At 45.9% G+C, this 18,029-nt stretch overlaps 1 protein-coding gene across 1 annotated transcript in view; it reads left to right on the top strand.

Annotated features, from left to right (window-relative positions):
• Window positions 1-18,029, top strand: part of LOC137637432 (uncharacterized) — a 142,172-nt gene that overhangs the window by 105,774 nt on the left and 18,369 nt on the right. Inside the window, exon 5 of the mRNA XM_068369632.1 lies at window positions 2,067-2,276. Within this exon, the coding sequence (XP_068225733.1) occupies window positions 2,067-2,276 (210 nt within the window). The remainder of the gene's footprint in view (window positions 1-2,066; window positions 2,277-18,029) is intronic.

Below are 18,029 nucleotides of genomic sequence, written 5' to 3' on the forward strand. Positions count from 1 at the left end.
CATATTGTGACGATTGTTTGGTACCCTTGACAGCGAGACATTTGTTAATCAAATGCCCTACTTATAGTACTGAAAGAAGTACACATCTGTTTGAGGCTCAAGGTGAGGATGGCCGGTTCATCCTTGCCAAGATTCTTGGACATGATGTGTCGTACAATAATAGTTGTGTTTTTAAATTTATTTCAGATGCAGGTCTTCTAAAAGCTATCTAACTGTTATAAGGATGTTTTTGCTTTTTTTTTGTTTGAAACTGAATTAATATTTATTTATTTGTAACAAACAATATCAGCGTCAATGACCTCAGATGTCAGGATGCCATATAACTCATAATCAATCAATCAATCTCTTAGTCTTGGGTATTGCCATAGCCTCTGTACCATTGTCTTCAAGTAGAGTTTTCTTGCTTAAGGGTATACTCAGGCACACTATTCTGTTTCATATCTCTCCCTCTTGTTTATTTAAGTTTTTATAGTTTATGTATGAAATATTTATTTTAATGTTATTATTCTTAAAGTATTTCAATTCAATTGTCCATTACTATTCTTGTAGTTTATTTCCTTATTTCCTTTCCTCACTGGGTTACTTTTACCTGTTGGAGCCCTTGGGCATATAGCAGCTTGCTTTTCCAACTAGGGTTAAAGCTTAGCAAGTAAAAATAATAATAATAATAATAATAATAATAATTATCCTATTTCCTCATACCCCTGACAGTTTTAAGATAGCCAAACAATTTTTCTTGCAAGGGGTTAACAACTGCACTGCAATGGTTCAGTGGCTGTTTTCCACTTGTTATGGGTGGAAGAGAGACTTAGCTATGGTAAGCAGATCTACTAGGAGAAGGACACTCCAAAATCAAACCAGTGTTCTCTAGTCTTTGGTATTATTATTATTATTATTATTATTATTACTATCCAAGCTACAACCCTAGTTGGAAAAGCAAGATGCTATAAGCCCAGGGGCTCCAACAGGGAAAAATAGCTCTGTGAGGAAAGGAAATAAGGAAATAAATAAATGAAGAGAACAAATTAACAATAAATCATTCTAAAATAAGTAACAACGTCAAAACAGACATGTCATATTTAAACTATTAACAACATCAAAAACAAATATGTCATGAATAAACTATAAAAAGACTCATGTCCGCCTGGTCAACAAAAAAGCATTTGCTCCAACTTTGAACTTTTGAAGTTCTACTGATTCAACCACCCGATTAGGAAGATCATTCCACAACTTGGTCACAGCTGGAATAAAACTTCTAGAGTACTGCTTAGTATTGAGCCTCATGATGGAGAAGGCTTGGCTATTAGAATTAACTGCCTGCCTAGTATTACGAACAGGATACAATTGTCCAGGGAGTGTCATAGCCTCTGTGCTATGGTGTTGCACTGTCTTGTGATAGAGTTCTCTTGTTTGAGGGTATACTCAAGCACACTATTTTGTATTTCCTTATTTCCTTTCTTCACTGGGCTATTTTTCGTGCTGGAGCCCTTGATCTTACAGCATTGTAGCTTAGCTAGTAATGATAATTGTATTTTTATTATTATTACTAGCTAAGCTACAACCCTAGTTGGAAAAGCAGGATGCTATAAGCCCAGAAACCCCAACAGGGAAAATAGCCCAGTGAGGGAAGGAAAAAAGGTAAATAGAATAATCTAAGAAGAGTAACATTGAAATAAATATCTCCTATATAAACTATAAAAACTTTAAAAAAACAAAAGGAAGAGAAATAAGATAGGATAGTGTGCTCGAGTGTACCCTCAAGCAAGAGAACTCTAACCCAAGACAGTGGAAGACCATGGTACAAAGGCTATGGCACTACCCAAGACTAGAGAACAATGGTTTAATTTTGAAGTGTCCTTCTAGAAGAGCTGCTTACTATAGCTAAAGAGTCTCTTCTACCCTCTTCTATGCTTAATTTTCTGTTCGTTAGGTTTCCAAAAAAAAATATTAGCGTGATATATACCTCTTAAGTCTATCATGTTGCTATACTGTTTGCTTAAAATTTCATTTCTAATCTTCTTCCAAGAATATTACTTTTTTTCTGAATATATGTTATTTTTATTTAGCAGGCAGCTTCAAAGCGTTTGTACGTAAAAAACGATTTTTATGGACACAATGAACCAGGTTCCAGTAAAAGGGTGTATTATCCAGTCAAGCAAGAAAAATTAAATATGACCCAGTTGACCAAGAGATTGAAAGTGGACGAAGATGATACTGAAGCGCGAGCAAAGGAAGTTCGTGAAGTACTACAGAGCATAATGGGACTTACTTATAAGGTAAAATATGTCTTTTTATCAGCTAACATTGGTGGTGTAGATGATTTTTTTTTTATTTATTGTTCGATATCAAAATACATAATTACATTGAGTAAAATTACATATTTCAAGGTGTAAGGAAAATTAAGGTTCCTATTGGTATGTACCTTAACCCTTTAACCCCCAGGCTATTTGGAAATTTCCAACCCTTAACCCCCAGGGGGTTATTTTTTTCTCAGCACATTTTGCAGTATATTTTTTTTTTTTTTGAATTGCTCTAACAGCCTTAATTTTTGTCATAGAGAGGTCAGGTTGGTCTCATTCTCTTAGAAAATGCCTGAATTTTTTCAAAAAATTATCAAAAATATGAAAAAAAAAAAATTTTATAGCATTTTTTTGCAAGGACGTACCGGTACGTCCATGGGGGTAAAGGGATGGCTTTTGTGAAACGTACCAGTACGTCCTTTGGGGGTAAAAGGGTTAAATATCCTGTTCACAAACTTAATAGGTGAAAAATTGTTTTTTATATATTTATCTTTGCTAGCATATATTATATGACATACAGGGGGACACATTAACCCTTTTACCCCCATGGACGTACCGGTACGTCCTTGCAGAAAAATGCTATAAAAAATATTTTTTTCAGATTTTTGATAATTTTTTGAGAAAATTCAGGCATTTTCCAAGAGAATGAGGCTGACCTGACCTCTCTCTGACAAAAAGTAAGGCTGTTAGAGCAATTTTTAAAATATATACTGCAAAATGTGCTGGGAAAAAAATAACCCCTTGGGGGTTAAGGGTTTGAAATTTCCAAATAGCCTGGGGGTAAAAGGGTTAAGGTTTTTATTGGCATCTATCTTTAATATCCTTTTCACAAACTTAATACAGTAGGTGAAAAATTTTTTCTTATATATTTATCTTTGCGAGCATATATTATATGACATACAGGGGGACCCATTTAGAATCCAACTCAAACTAAAATTTATCACTGGCTGCGGATAGATTAGGTTTATTATGTGTGCAACTTTATAATGCTATCTAACTACTTTAGGAAACTAACCTAATTGTACTTTATATATGGATTTATTGATATAAAAATACTAAATTGGACCTTCTCCTGCACACGGAAGTTTTTTTTTTTTTTTTAAGAATTAGTAGCTTTCTGGCTTGCTGCATGGAAGAATAACGCTTTGCTATCATGATAGAAAAATATACATTTGGTGCAAAACTCCTCTTTCTATTTTATTTTCCAAAGATAAAGGGAAAATGAGATAATCAGCACAATACCCTTTTCTTTGTCAGGTTTGAACAAAAAAGAGGTTTTGATGGAGGAAAACCCTACTTTTGGGGAGGTGCTATGTTTAAAAAACTGTTCTGCAAAAGGCTAGAACAGGTAATCTAGTATGACAAAAAAATACCAAAGAAATATTGTCCTCCCTGCTCCAGGATCAGTGTATCAATATGCATAGCACAGGCTTAGTAGGTAAATACTTCTTATGCTGAAATACGTCCACAACATTACACATTGCCAAAAAATCAATACTGGTACTGCCGCCAAGGCTACCTGTTTGCTAAAATGGGCTCAACTACCATCTTTTATAAATGCTATGGCTCATAAGCCTCTCTTCTCTACATGAGGGTAGGGAGTAGGGGTTTCCTGGAAACCACACAGCAACCCCCCCCCCCCAAAAAAAAGGGAAAGGGGGTTAACATGCAGTGTGGTCTACAAGAACTAATACCAGAGAAACAAGATGTACCATAATGGTTACTCATTTCCAACCATTTGTGCTTACTGGTGAGCATGAAATAGCAGTTGTTCCGTAACTGAAATACAAACCACGCTATTTACATAGGGTATTACTTTCGGCGTAGCTGAAAATGACGAGCCATTAGATTTTTAACGAGGGTTAACTACCCCCGCGCTAGTTAGCAAGGGGGTAGGGGAAGGGGTAGCTTGCTACCCCTCCCACCCCCACACACCGGTGAATTGTCTCACTTCACTTTTGGCTCGGACGATGAGCAGACGTGTCTGTCTTTCGTCCTCGCTTTTGACAGCCTTAATCTGTTTTTTTCTTTTTCTTTAGCTTTGTGTGTTTGGAAGTTGGCCTCTACCTTCATCGCAATTATGCGCAAGTGCCCTGGACTCCCCGGCCGCCCCTGTGGAACATTCATGTCGGCGGTCGAGACAGATCCTCACACCCTTTGCCCGCAGTGTCGAGGTCAACGGTGTGATAGAGACTTAACTTGTAGTGAGTGCAGGGAGTGGTCTACCTCCCAGTGGGAGAGGTTTGCCCGGCGGCGTAAGAAGAAGTCCAAGAGAGACCTTTCTCCTTCAAGGGCTGCCTTGAAGAAGGAAGGCTCCAAGGACTCTTCTTCCGCCGCCCGAACCTCCTCCGAAGCTCCCACTCGGTCGGTCTCTCGTGAGAGGCCATCGAGTGGTAGCGTAAGCCATTGTTCTGTTTCCCGACCTCGGGGTGCGGGAGAGGGCGTTGCCTCCCATAGCGAGGCAGCTCCCCCTCCTCCTCCGGGGGAGGATATTGATTCTCATTACAATGATGACCATGCTGTGTCTAATGATGATCTCTTTCAGCTTTGGGATTCCTTGGGGCTTAAGGGCTTGCCCTCCAAGGAAGCCCTGTTTGACCTGATCCAGTTGGGAGCAGCTGTCAGGCAATCGCCGGTAATAGCAGAGGTAGACCCTCTGTCTATTGTCGACGTTGTTGTGGCAGAGGCTTCCGACGGGTCTGGTCAAACCTCTGCTGCTGCTGCTGTTGCGGATGTTGCTGAAGGCTCAGCCTCCCCCTTCGAACATCCCTCGAGGGGAAAGTTGAGTCCCACGGTCTCTCATCCGGGTGCGTCTCCTCCTCGGGGGAGCGCACTGACAGAGAGTCCTCTTCAGAGGACCGACGATGTGGATGCCCTGCCTCGAGGTCGCCTTCGCCGTAAGGCTCGTCCTCCTCCTCGCCATAGGGGCCTTCCTTCTCACTACAAGGGAGTTAGGAGGCGCCTCTTCGGGTCTTCTTCGCCGTCGCCTTCCCCTGCAGAGGATTCTTCTCGTCGGGAGCAGACCGTTGCAGCCACGTCCTTGGACCTCTCCGCAGATCGCTCACGATCTCCTACGCCTGCCAGACCTTCCAGTCCTTCCGGCCTGCCATCGCCTCTGGATGCAGATGCGCAGCAGGCGCCTTCTCATCCCGTCATCCGACGGGCACCGGTCCCTTCGGGGCAAGGGGACGTATCCCATGGTGTGGGTAAATCCCTTGCGTGTCAGGGTTCCCCTGCGCGTTCGCGCGCAGTAGCGCACATGCGCTCTCCAGAGCTGCAGCCTTCACACTCGCCTCGCCAGCGCTCTCCTGCTTGTCAGCGCTCTCCTGCTCGCCCGCGCTCTCCTGCTCGCCAGCGCTCTCCTGCTAGCCGTCAGCGCCCTTCTGTTCCTGCTGCGCGCCATCAGTCTCCTGAGCGCCCACGATCTCCTGCTCGTCAGCGCGCACCTGCGCACCTTGTTCCTGATGCATGCCCTGCGCGCCAACGCACACCCACGCGCCCTAGATCTTCGGATCTGGACGCAGGCAAGGACCTTACTCCTTCGCCTCGCCCTCGCGCACCTGTGCGCTCATCTTCGCCTGCGCACTTCAAGAGTTCCTACTTCAAGAGTTCCTGCGTGCTCGCGCGCCCACGAGACTTCTTCTGAGCCCGAATGCGAGCGTTCGCCCTTGCGCACTTCCTCGCCATATGATCCTGCGCCCCAGCTGACTGCGCATCGACACCCTCCTGCACGCCAACGATCTCCTGCGCGCCCGCGCGATCCTTCGCCTGTGCGCAAGCGCTCGCCAACGCGCCAGCGCGCCCATGGCTCTGATTGTCACAGGTCTCCGACGCGCTCACGCGATAAATCACCTGCTCGCGGTCGGTCACCTGAGCGCACTGCGCGCCATCGTTCGCCAACGCGCCAATGCGCCATCGCTCTCCAACGCGCCAGCGTTCGCCAACTCGCCATCGCTCGCCCACACGCCATCAATCTCCAGTGCTCCGTCGATCTCCTGACCAACAGCGATCTCCTCTACCCTCGTGCGCTCATTCACCTGCACTCCCGTGCGCACCTTCACCTGCGCGCCAACTCGCCCCCTCGCCAGCGCGCCCACTCGCCTGCGCGCGAATACGCCTGCGCGCGAATACGCCCGCGCGCGTATATCTCCGCGCGACTGCGCGCCCGCGCTCCAGCAGTCGCCCACGTGCGACCCTCCGAATGCTCCATCCCGCGAGCTCCAGCGCGACCCCCATTCTTGCCGGGATCCGCAGCGCATGCTTCCGACAGGGACGCGTACTTCCAGATCGCCATCAGGATCGCCACTGCGCAAGCGCAGGGCTCTCATCCAGGACCAGGAAGAGTCACCGGAGAGGTCCAGGCAACATTCTTCCCTTTCTTCATTTCAGGCAGGCCCCGTTGCGTCCACTCCGAAGGATCAGGAGATCCCCTTCCCTCCAGCAGGGATTACTGACACTGCGTCGGTCACCCGTCATTCCTGGTTTGGTCACTGATGAAAGCGGTGGTGCAGGCTGTGAAGTCGGCCCTCGCTGATCTGGGACTCAAACCAAAGACAGACTCGCCCCGCTGAAGAGAAGGAGAGGAGTGGACTTCGTGGTGACTTCTCCCAGGGAGAAGTTGGCTCCTAAGAGGTCCGGCAGGAAGGCTCCATCTCCTTCGCAGTCATTTTCTCCTTCTCCTGTGGACGAAGCTTTTCCGTCCTCAGGAGAGTCCAGCGAGGTGAGGGCCTCTCCCACGGCACCAATGGGAGGAACCCCACCTCGAGGAAGAGAAACGTCTCGCGTGGAAGGTACCTTCCAGACCTCTTTGCTGGAGTCCTGTATCCCGCCCAGGAGGGAACCCAAGGACTCAAAGACGATTCCTAAGTCGTCTTCACGGATCCGACCAGAGCCAACCAGACCCCGGGAGAACGTCCACGTGTCTCCCCAAGAAGAGCCTTTGGGGACAAGAGACTTAGCTGCTAGTCCACAGGGAGGAGAGCAGCACGAGTCGGAGCATGCCTTCTGGCAGGTCTTGAATCTGATGAGGCAACTCAACAGGTTCAAGGACCCGGAGGTCGCCCCTCGCGAAGGCAAGGATACGGTCCTAGACCGAAGTCTATGGTACCCAGAAACCCCCAAGGGCCAGTGCAGCTTTGCCTTGGTCCCAGGGGGTGAAGAGTGCCAGAGAGAAGGTCGAAGCCCAGCTCTCGGAACTCGCCTCCTCCAGCCGTTCTTCTGCCGGGAACAAACTCCTCCCACCTCCTCATTTACAGCGGAGGAGGTATTTTGAGATCATGGGGGAGTCCAGTATAGCTCTTCCCCTCCACCACTCGGTGGAAGAGCTCACCAGGGGAACTCCTCTTGAGAAGCTCTCCTCCCGGCAGGTGACATTCTCGGCATTGGAGATCCTTAGCCAGGAGAAGGTCGCGAAGTTTGCCATGCAGGCCACTTCGTGGCTGGATGTCTGGCTGGGTTCTCTGGGCATCCTATTGTGCTCCGAAGACTTGTCTAAGGAGAGCAATAGGAAGGCCCTGGAGACCATCCTCCTCTTGGGCACTTGCTCCATCGAGTTCCTGGCTCACCAGGTTACCAACCTGTGGGCCAACTCGATCTTAAAGCGACTTGATGCGGTGACCGAGAAGTTCCATCCGAAGGTCCCCGCCGTGGATGTCTGCAGGCTCAGACACTCCTCCATCCTTGGAGGAAGCTTGTTTGAGCCCAAGGATATAGAACGCACAGCTGAGAGGTGGAAGAAGTCGAATCATGATTCACTCCTCCAAAGGGCCCTCACATCTCGGCCCTACAAGCCTCCAGCTCCACAACAGCATCAACAGCAGCCTCGCAGGACACCGAAGAAGGCTCCGGCAGCTAAGACGAAGGTGTCTAAGCCACAGCCCTTTCCTGTCAAGGGCAAGAGGGGCTGAAAGTCCTCCAGGGGAGGCAGAAATCCTAGAGGGAGCGGCCGTGGCTGTAAACGCTAGGATTGGCAGTCCCCCTGCGTGTCCACCTGTGGGGGGATGCCTACAAAGTTGCGTGCACAGGTGGCAGCAACATGGGGCCGATTCCTGGACGGTCTCTGTGATCGGCCAAGGATATTGCATCCCATTCACAAATCTCAACCTCCCTTGACAGCGAATCCAGTGTTGTTGAGCTCCTATACCATGGGATCGGCAAAGGTTGCTAGCCCTTCGGGCAGAAGTCGAGACCATGCTCAAGAAGGATGCTCTCCAAGAGGTCGTCGACGGCTCCCCAGGCTTCTTCAGTCGACTCTTTCTTGTAAAGAAGGCGTCTGGAGGCTGGAGACCCGTCATCGATCTCTCAGCTCTGAACAAGTTTGTCAAACAAACTTCGTTCAGCATGGAGACAGCGGACACGGTCAGACTTGCAGTGAGACCACAAGACTTCATGTGCACACTGGATCTGAAGGACGCGTACTTCCAGATCCCAATCCATCCGTCTTCTAGGAAGTACTTGAGATTCAGCCTAGACAGCAAGACCTACCAGTTCAAGGTACTGTGCTTTGGTCTCTCCACAGCACCTCAGGTGTTCACCAGAGTGTTCACCCTGATTTCGTCGTGGGCACACAGGAACGGCATCCGTCTCCTCCGATATCTGGACGACTGGCTGATCCTGGCAGACTCGAAGTCGACCCTTCTTCGACACCGAGACAGGCTTCTGGGACTTTGCCAAGATCTGGGGATCATGGTAAATCTCGAGAAGTCCTCTCTGCAGCCGACCCAACGACTGGTATATCTAGGCATGTTATTCGACACCAATCTCCACAAAGCCTTTCCATCAGACGACAGGATAGCAAGGCTGAGGAGGGTTGCAGAGCCCTTCCTTAGGCGGGAAGAGCTTCCAGCCCAATCATGGTTACGTCTTTTAGGTCACCTAGCCTCCCTGGCCCGTCTGGTCCCGAACGGCCGTCTCAGGATGAGATCCCTGCAATGGCGGCTCAAGTCCCGATGGAATCAGGGCACCGATTTCCCGGACTCTCTGGTCCCTATGGGACCCACGGAACAGGCGGACCTGCGGTGGTGGCTGATCGACGAAAACCTATGAAAGGGAGTGGATCTTCTCGTTCTTCCCCCGGATTTGACACTTCTCTCGGACGCGTCAAAAGAAGGGTGGGGGCCCCATATTCTGAACCAGAGGGTATCAGACCTTTGGTCAGAATCAGAAAAGTACCTACACATCAACCTGCTAGAGATGAAGGCCATGTATCTGGCTCTTCAACAGTTCCAACGAACCCTGGCGGGCCACTCCGTGGTGGTGATGAGCGACAACACCACGGTAGTGGCTTATATCAACAAGCAGGGAGGTACCTTTTCACAACAGCTATCCCATCTTGCAGTAGAGATTCTGAGGTGGTCCAAAGTCCACTCGATAACACTATCAGCTCGCTTCATTCCTGGCAAGAGGAATGTGCTCGCCGACAGTCTGAGCAGAGCTTCGCAGATAGTGAGTACCGAGTGGTCTTTGGATCCTCAGATAGCCAACGAAGTCCTGACTTTGTGGGGTTCCCCGACAGTGGACCTGTTAGCGACAGCCTTGAATTTCAAGCTGCCTCTGTACTGCTCCCCATTCCCGGACCCCAAGGCTCTCTGGCAAGATGCCTTCCAACAACGGTGGGACAACATCGACGTGTACGCCTTCCCACCATTTTGTCTGATGAGAAGGGTGCTCAACAGGACCAGACTATCGGTCAACCTGTCAATGACCTTAATAGCTCCGCTATGGCATCACGCGGAATGGTTCCCGGACCTTCTGCAACTCCTAACGGAACCTCCGAGAGAACTTCCCCCACGACACGAGCTACTCAGGCAACCACATTGCAGCATCTACCACAAAGCCATAGCCTCGCTTCGGCTTCACGCCTGGAGACTATCCAGCGTCTCCTCACGGAGAGAGGCTTTTCGCAGCAGGTTGCGGAAAGAATGTCTCGACACCTGCGGAAGTCCTCCGCGGGAGTCTACCAGGCGAAGTGGAGAGTCTTTTGTGGTTGGTGTCATGGGAGGGGTATCTCTCCACTCGATGCCACTATTCCAGCAATAGCAGAGTTCCTCGTGTATTTGCAGGAGGAAATGCGCCTTTCGGTCTCGGCGGTGAAAGGCTATCGCTCAGCCTTAAGCCTGGCCTTTAGGCTGAAAGGAGTGGACATTTCTTCCTCGCTAGAACTCTCTTCACTCATACGTAGCTATGAGTTACCTGCCCTCAGTCGGAAGTGAGACCTCCTCCATGGAACGTGGTTCGGGTCCTCAGGGCTCTGAAGAGACCCCCGTTCGAACCATTACGCCAGGCCTCTGATCGCCACACCCCTCTTCGAACCATTACGCCAGGCCTCTGATCGCCACACCCCCCTTCGAACCATTACGCCAGGCCTCTGATCGCCACACCCCCCTTCGAACCATTATGCCAGGCCTCTGATCATCACCTGACTTGGAAGACGGCTTTCCTACTCGCGTTGGCCTCGGCCAAACGAGTTAGTGAACTTCATGGTCTCTCATACGACATCGCCCATTCAAGGGGATGGGGGGAGGTAACGTTCAGGTTCGTCCCTGAGTTTGTTGCCAAGACTCAGAACCCTGGAGTGCCGGACCCACGGTTCGACTCCTTCAGGGTCACGAGTCTCCATTCTGTAACAAGTGACCCAGACCATCTGCTATTATGCCCAGTGAGGAGTCTGAGGCGTTACTTGAAGAGAATAGCTGCAGTTCGTCCCCGCGTGCAGGCGTTGTTTGTAAGCACGGGAAGGACTAAGAGGAGGGTCACCAAGAACACCATCTCGGCCTGGATTCGAAGGGTTATCCATCACGCCTTGAATCCTGACCCTCCTCCGTCACGTCGCCCTAGAGCACACGTCAGGGGCATCGCTACGTCCCTGGCCTTTAAGAGAAACTTCTCTGTGACGCAGGTGCTGCAAGCTGGGGTCTGGAAGCGTCAAACGACCTTCACAGCCCACTACCTGCAGGACGTGACCCACAGGAGTCTCGATACTTTTTCTATCGGCCCCGTGGTGGCTGCACAACAGCTGGTCTAACCTCAGGCTCCTTATTGGACAGGTAGCAGAAGGTTGAGGGCATTGTTACCCGGTCTCAGTCTGCGTGAATGAAAGAGTATGTCTGGCCCTTACTTCTTTCTTCATCCTCCCCTCTCTTGGGGAAAGCAGCATCCTGGTCTCTGCATAGCTGACCTCAAACCTCTGCAGGTAAACCATGCTTCCTTGTGTTCCTAGTATTGAGTTAATACTGTCGCGTCCCCCATACCCTGACGAGGTGGTATTGGGAACGTCCTAGCCTAGAATTCCATCTAAAGGACTCCAGGTCAACTTCCTAGGACGAGTCACACTCTATTTCTCCACACACAAGCTTATGTAGGCCGCACGTTCCTTGCGGAGCAAGGAACTTGTGAGGTACAGGGACTCTTTTTCTCGAGTGCTGCTCACTCGGATTCTGAGTCCCTGGGTAAAGCCAAAGCCAGTAAGGCTGGGGACTTTCCACCCTTCCTAAGGGGTAAGTCACCCTATGTAAATAGCGTGATTTGTATTTCGGTCACGGAACAAATGACAAATTTGGAGATAATTTGTATTTTTCCTAACCATACAAACCTTAGCTATTTACACATATTTGCCCGCTAGCCCTGTCCCCCAAGACAAGTCCTACCTCTAAGTGAAGTGAGACAATTCACCGGTGTGTGGGGGGGAGGGGTAGCAAGCTACCCCTTCCCCTACCCCCTTGCTAACTAGCGCGGGGGTAGTTAACCCTCATTAAAAATCTAATGGCTCGTCATTTTCAGCTACGCCGAAAGTAATACCCTATGTAAATAGCTAAGGTTTGTATGGTTAGGAAAAATACAAATTATCTCCGAATTTGTCATGTTGAAACTCACCTCATAAAAAAAGATCTCAGGGGGAGCTAGATTCCTATCATGGTCAGTCTTTTGAGGGACCATGATGAGAAATTTCCTTTTCAGTTGGGTTACCTTGGATTTGTTGCTGGTAATGTCTTAAATATTCTAAAGCAACATATGTCTTAAAATTGCATTATATTACAAAATAAAACCAGTGAGGATACAATTTTTCTCATATTTTTGCATATAAGGATGGATAGAAGATTGCCCCTTTTGGTGATGGAGGTCATTAATTTATGGATAGCCCCTATAGAAGGGGCCTGTTGGTTATAAGTGCATTGTAGATACTGAACAGTTTTACATCCCTTGACAGTAAAGCTGTGCTATAAAGAGGATCCTGTTGTGGAGAGGCTTTTCATTTTTGGTTTAAAATAGGAGGCCAAGAGTCAGAATCGAGGGGTAGCTAAGAATAATGATGAGGAACTCCTGTGCTTTGTGTAATGGTGCATGTACGCTGACTCTTGCTTCTGAAGCTAAATCCAACAGAAAGAATTACCTTCTAAAGTAATTATTTGAGGCAGACAATAGAGTTATTTAACTTAGCTAGAAATTCAAGCACCCTATTGTTAGACCAGGATACTGAAGGGGTTAACTGGGATAGTTGTTGCGAGGTTGTTGTGTTATCTTGTGTAACATGTCCAAATATAAATCTAAGTTAAAAGCGTGCTTGATTTATAAGATAATATTGTTGATGGCTTAGTTTCTTTCCTTCAGAGTAAGACTAGAAAGGGAGCCAAGATTGATTGATTGATTTAAAGTTTTCAGGCATCCTGACATCTGAGGTCATTGACGCCGAGGGAGCCAAGAAGTCCTGGGTAATATGACATGGGGACCTATCCTTAAGGAAGGTTGTCCATGCTATCCATACGACAGGTATGCTGAAGACTCCTCTCCGTAAATATGGGAGAACAAATCCAAGCAAGAAGGTTCGGGGTTAAAAAGAAAGAATCAGAGGTGATAGTTTCCCTACTCTTTGATATAGCCATGCTGATCGAAGAGGGTGTGACTTATCTTATACGCTTAAGTTGTCGAAACGATGAGCTGTTTGGTCAGTGTGGTGCCACCAGCACCACTGTCCCCGAAAATTATGGAAGGATCTTCAAAACCTTTTAAATCATGATTATCGGTGGAAATATATATAGAAGACCATTTTTTAATATCAAGTGTCTGGAGATCCCTTTAAAAAAAGGGACATGACAAAGCTTGGAGTGGATGATCCGGGGGATTGGTGGGATTTTGCGCAGGACCGTGGTCGTTGGAAGCTTCTTGTAGCGGCGGCAAAGAGCCATGGAGGCCCGCAGCCAGTGGAGTGAGTGAGTGAGTGAGTGGAGATCCACATTTAGAGTTACATAATTTGGAAGTTGGTGATTTTCTTTGTTGCGAAGCTGTTCACTTGGAGATCTGGTATAATCTCAAGGATCTTCTGGAACGAGCCCTGTGCTGATGTCCATTCCATGTCCAGGGATGTCTTTCTGGGCAGGAAGTTCTCTACCAAATTGAGGGAGCTCAAAAGGTAGGTAGGAGAGAAGAGTAGGTCCTTCTCCCAAAGGGGCTTCATAATCAAAAGAATCACTGCATTTAGAGTTCTTGAGCAGGATCATCCCTTCATGAGACTAGATTGTCACCTGGTTGTCTTTGAAAATTTTTGATATGAAGAGGTCCATCTCAGATTGAGCTTCTGTAGTATTCAGTTCCAACACATTTATACAAAGCGATGCAGATTGCGTGAACTTTTTCCTGAACATAGGTCCCCTCTTATTGACTTCCCAGCCCAACTTGAATGTGTGTGTATGAAGGATCGGGGACATTGGGAGAGGGACTAATGAGACCTTGGTAAGGTTAAAGGTCTGAGGATTTTTTTCCTGTGACTGAGCAACTGCGATTGCTCTTTTCGAAATCCCCTCCGAAGCACTCTCCCCCCACGAGATATCTTTGGAAGTCTTAATGTGACCTTTGACATGTCTCAGTGCAATCCTAGCCACTCGAATATCCTTTCTGCATCTAATCTTTATTTCTTTTAGTTAATCAAGAAGCCTAGATCCTGAGAACTTGCAGGACCCAATTGTATACTGTTGTGCATGAACTGCTACTAAATGATCTACGGTTCATCGGCGTTCACGATCAAGTTTTTTAATACCTAAAAGACTACTTGGTTGGTAGAAATTGCTGTGTGCAAATGGGAAACTCTTATTCATTATAGGAACCTTTAAACAGAGGGGTACCCCTGGGTAGTGTACTTGGCCCAAGCTTATTCTGCATCTATACTATTGGTCTATCAAAAAATACTACAAAGGCTTGGTGTAAAGTTCAAACTATTTGCGGATGACACACAATTTTACTTCTCCATAAATGATATAGATGACACTACTGAAACTCTAAACCGAATCCTTAATAGTGTTAGAGAATGGATGACAATTAAACAACTAAAATTAAATGAGAACAAAACTGAGTTCATGGTGGTGGGTAAGAGAAACAGCGTGTAAACCTTGGGTGATATTCAAATGAACATAAATAGTGACTCTGTGCCGATTTCTTATAAAGTTCGTGATCTAGGTGTATTTCTTGACTGTAACTTGTCTCTCAATGGCCAAATAAATAATGTAGTAAAAACTGCTGGTTATCATCTTATAAAAAAGTACCTGGATGAAAATTCAGTAAAGAAACTTGTGATGAACTGTGTTTCTGTATTACCAGGATTGGCTACTGCAACTCCTTCTATTACAATTTATTTAATGGCGTGGATGTTTCTACATATGTTATTGCTGCCTACTTTGATGAATGGTGGGAAGCGTCACGGTTGGCGGGTAATTGCGCTCAAAGCTATATGTGTGAGTATTGGATGATCTAAGTCATCCCGAAAATGGTTTGTACCTTTTTGGTGGAACTATTCTCAAGTGTTGGGTCTTTGGAATCCAGGGGGATCCAATGCTTCGGGTAGGACTCTCGGCTTTAGGCCGGAAGCCCATCATTACAGATATGAGGAGGATGATTCCATAGTTTCTTGGTCTCAGTCCTAACAGGTGGGTTCAGCTTACACCTGTGCCTCTATATCTGTTTTGATGCTATTCTTTGGGTAGGGTATGGAGTGCACCATGTGGGAAATATACTTTCATTGTGCCGATAGTGGAGAGTGCAAATTTCCTTTCTGATGTGTGATGCCTTAGTATTCTTGAGCAGGTAAATCAAACTCTTTCTAATCTCAACCCTGTCTTAAAGACACTTCAAACAACGCACCCCCATCCCCTGGATACGCTGACTCTCCCCCGGCACTGTTGATGACCTCTGGCAAGTCTATTAAGGAAACTTCTGTTGATGACCTTAGAACTGGAAAGGACCATTCTACGGATATTCCAAAATTGAGTAATTTGGGTAACACAAGGAAACTTTGAATCCTTCATATTACCCAGATTCCAATAGACACAAACTAGGATAATCTATATAAAGCATTTGAGTGCTTTGGATGTTTAAAAGAAATAAGAATGAAACTTGAAGATGATAAATGGGATTCATGGATATCTTACAGTAATCATGATGAAGCATTTAAAGCAATAAGTAACATGAATAATATTAAAATTAATAACTTGAATGTCATGGCTGCTCTCTGCAATAAGGTGCTGAAGGAGTTGGATGTATATAGGCCTGCCTACTGGTTGGAAAAAGACATCAAGTTAGTTATGCATTCCCAGAGAAAGCCAAAACCATCAATGTGACTTGTAGCTGAATCAAATGGGGTTACAGGGAATTATTTAAAAATAGGCAAATTAATTCAGACAAAAGTAGGACTATTACACTGGGCGATATATCTCGTTTTGAAAAAAATAGTTTCCTTATCCATGCCAAATCAAGCACACAATCTGTAATACTGTCCAACCTAAAAATAACTAATGTTGATATTAAGTTAGATGTCAAACCCCACCTAAATTTTAGTTACGGAAGGGGAGTAGTTTTTAACAGAGATCTGTATGAATTTACAGAGGAGGAGATACTGGTCATGTGTCCTCTAAATGTATGGAAAGCTCACAAAGTCCCAGGTACATCAATGATTATCCTTACTTTCCAGGATGCTGATATACCTTTCCATATTATTATTGAAAACAAAATTATTAAAGTACAACCATTCAAGCAGAAGCCACTGCAGTGTTTTAATTGTTTTAAATTTGGACACCCATATAAAGTTTGCAAAAATGAGAAAATGTGTGGTATTTGTTCCAAATCTTACCATGGAGGATGTTCACTTGGAGAGAGGTGTTTAAATTGCAACTTGAATCATAAATCCACAGACAAGAGCTGCAAGCTGTATAAGTTGGAAGAAACTACCCTTAACCAATCTAATTTAGAACATATAAGTTTGGGACTTGTCAAGAGAATATCAAATAAATCAAATAACTATGCTAAGGCCTTAAAATCAAACCCACCTTGTACTGCCAATAGCTCTAGAAAAAGTAATATACCATCTGATAAAATGCTGAATGATAAGATAAGCATATTACCTCCTGAGGCTTTACCACGGTGTATTAACACTAGGTCATTGCCTGTCTCTGTACAGCCTTTGTCCCTCATCACAAAAACTATACAAACCTCTCTCAGGCCATGTCCTTGCCTGATTTGATGGAGGTTCCACTTAAAACCAGCTTACCTGATGCACCTGTAGTGGGAAAAGTGCAAAAACTTAGAATCTTACAATCTATTAATTGTAAAAGAGAGAGACCTCCATCTCTCCCAACCCCCTCCATTAGAAACATTAAAGTTATGACATCAATTAAATCTGATGTTTTGTCTGTTGATGTTTCTAATGAACCGGAAGATAAATTGAATAAATCAGAAATTCAAGTTGAGGTCCACCATCCACCTCAGCAAATAGATCAAAAGGGCACAAAGAAAAAGAAACATAAAACTCAACAGGTGAAGACTATTTCTGAAGAAACCTACAGGTAATAATGTTAGATTAAAAAGTAGAAATGGGAAGACCTCATCCAAGATGTCTTCCAGAAATAATCCATAGTTGTCTCCTCCATTTTGCAATGGAATTGTCAGGGTTTAAGGGCCAAAAAGGAACAATTTAACCTCCTAAATCATGAACATTCCCCCATAATTGTATGTCTACAGGAAAGTATGCTTGATGCTAACACTCCTTGTCCTCGAGAGTATGTTAGCTTTAGAACACTATATAATCAACAAGCAGGGAGCCATGGCGGAAGTATCATGTACGTTCGTCAAGATGTTCCCCAAATACCTTTGTCTGTGTATACACCCTTGCAGGCAATGGATGTAAAAATTGATATAGGGAGAAAATATACAATATGCTCTCTGTACTTACCTCTGAATGATAATATTTTGTATGATAATTCAGTAGAGGTCATTCAACAACTCCCCGAGCCCTTTCTCCTATTGGGAGATATTAATGGTAGATATCCTTTATGGGGTGATGTTTTAGCAAACACAAGGGGCAATATTATATCATCAATTATGGAAAATGAGGATGTCGGGCTCCTTAATACAGGAGAGCCCACACACTTTTGTGTCCTATCTATCGCAATCTCTAACTGCCTTCTTGACTTCGATTGGAGGACATTAGATGATTGGCATACTAGTGATCATGCAGCAATTATTATTAACACCAACAATGGTCCACCTTTACAGAGATCGCCATGATGGAATCTTGACAAGGCGAACTGGGATAGATTTCGTGAGCTAAGTGAAATTGAAGGGAATGCAGAACAGTTTGAAAATATTGATGATGCCATAGACATACTGAATGGAACCCTTTATACAGCAGGAGTTAATTCAATTCCCAAAACAACAGGATTATTCAAACGACGACCAGTTCTCTGGTGGTCT

Source organism: Palaemon carinicauda, unplaced genomic scaffold, assembly GCF_036898095.1.
Source record: "Palaemon carinicauda isolate YSFRI2023 unplaced genomic scaffold, ASM3689809v2 scaffold73, whole genome shotgun sequence".
NCBI classification, from domain to species: domain Eukaryota; kingdom Metazoa; phylum Arthropoda; class Malacostraca; order Decapoda; family Palaemonidae; genus Palaemon; species Palaemon carinicauda.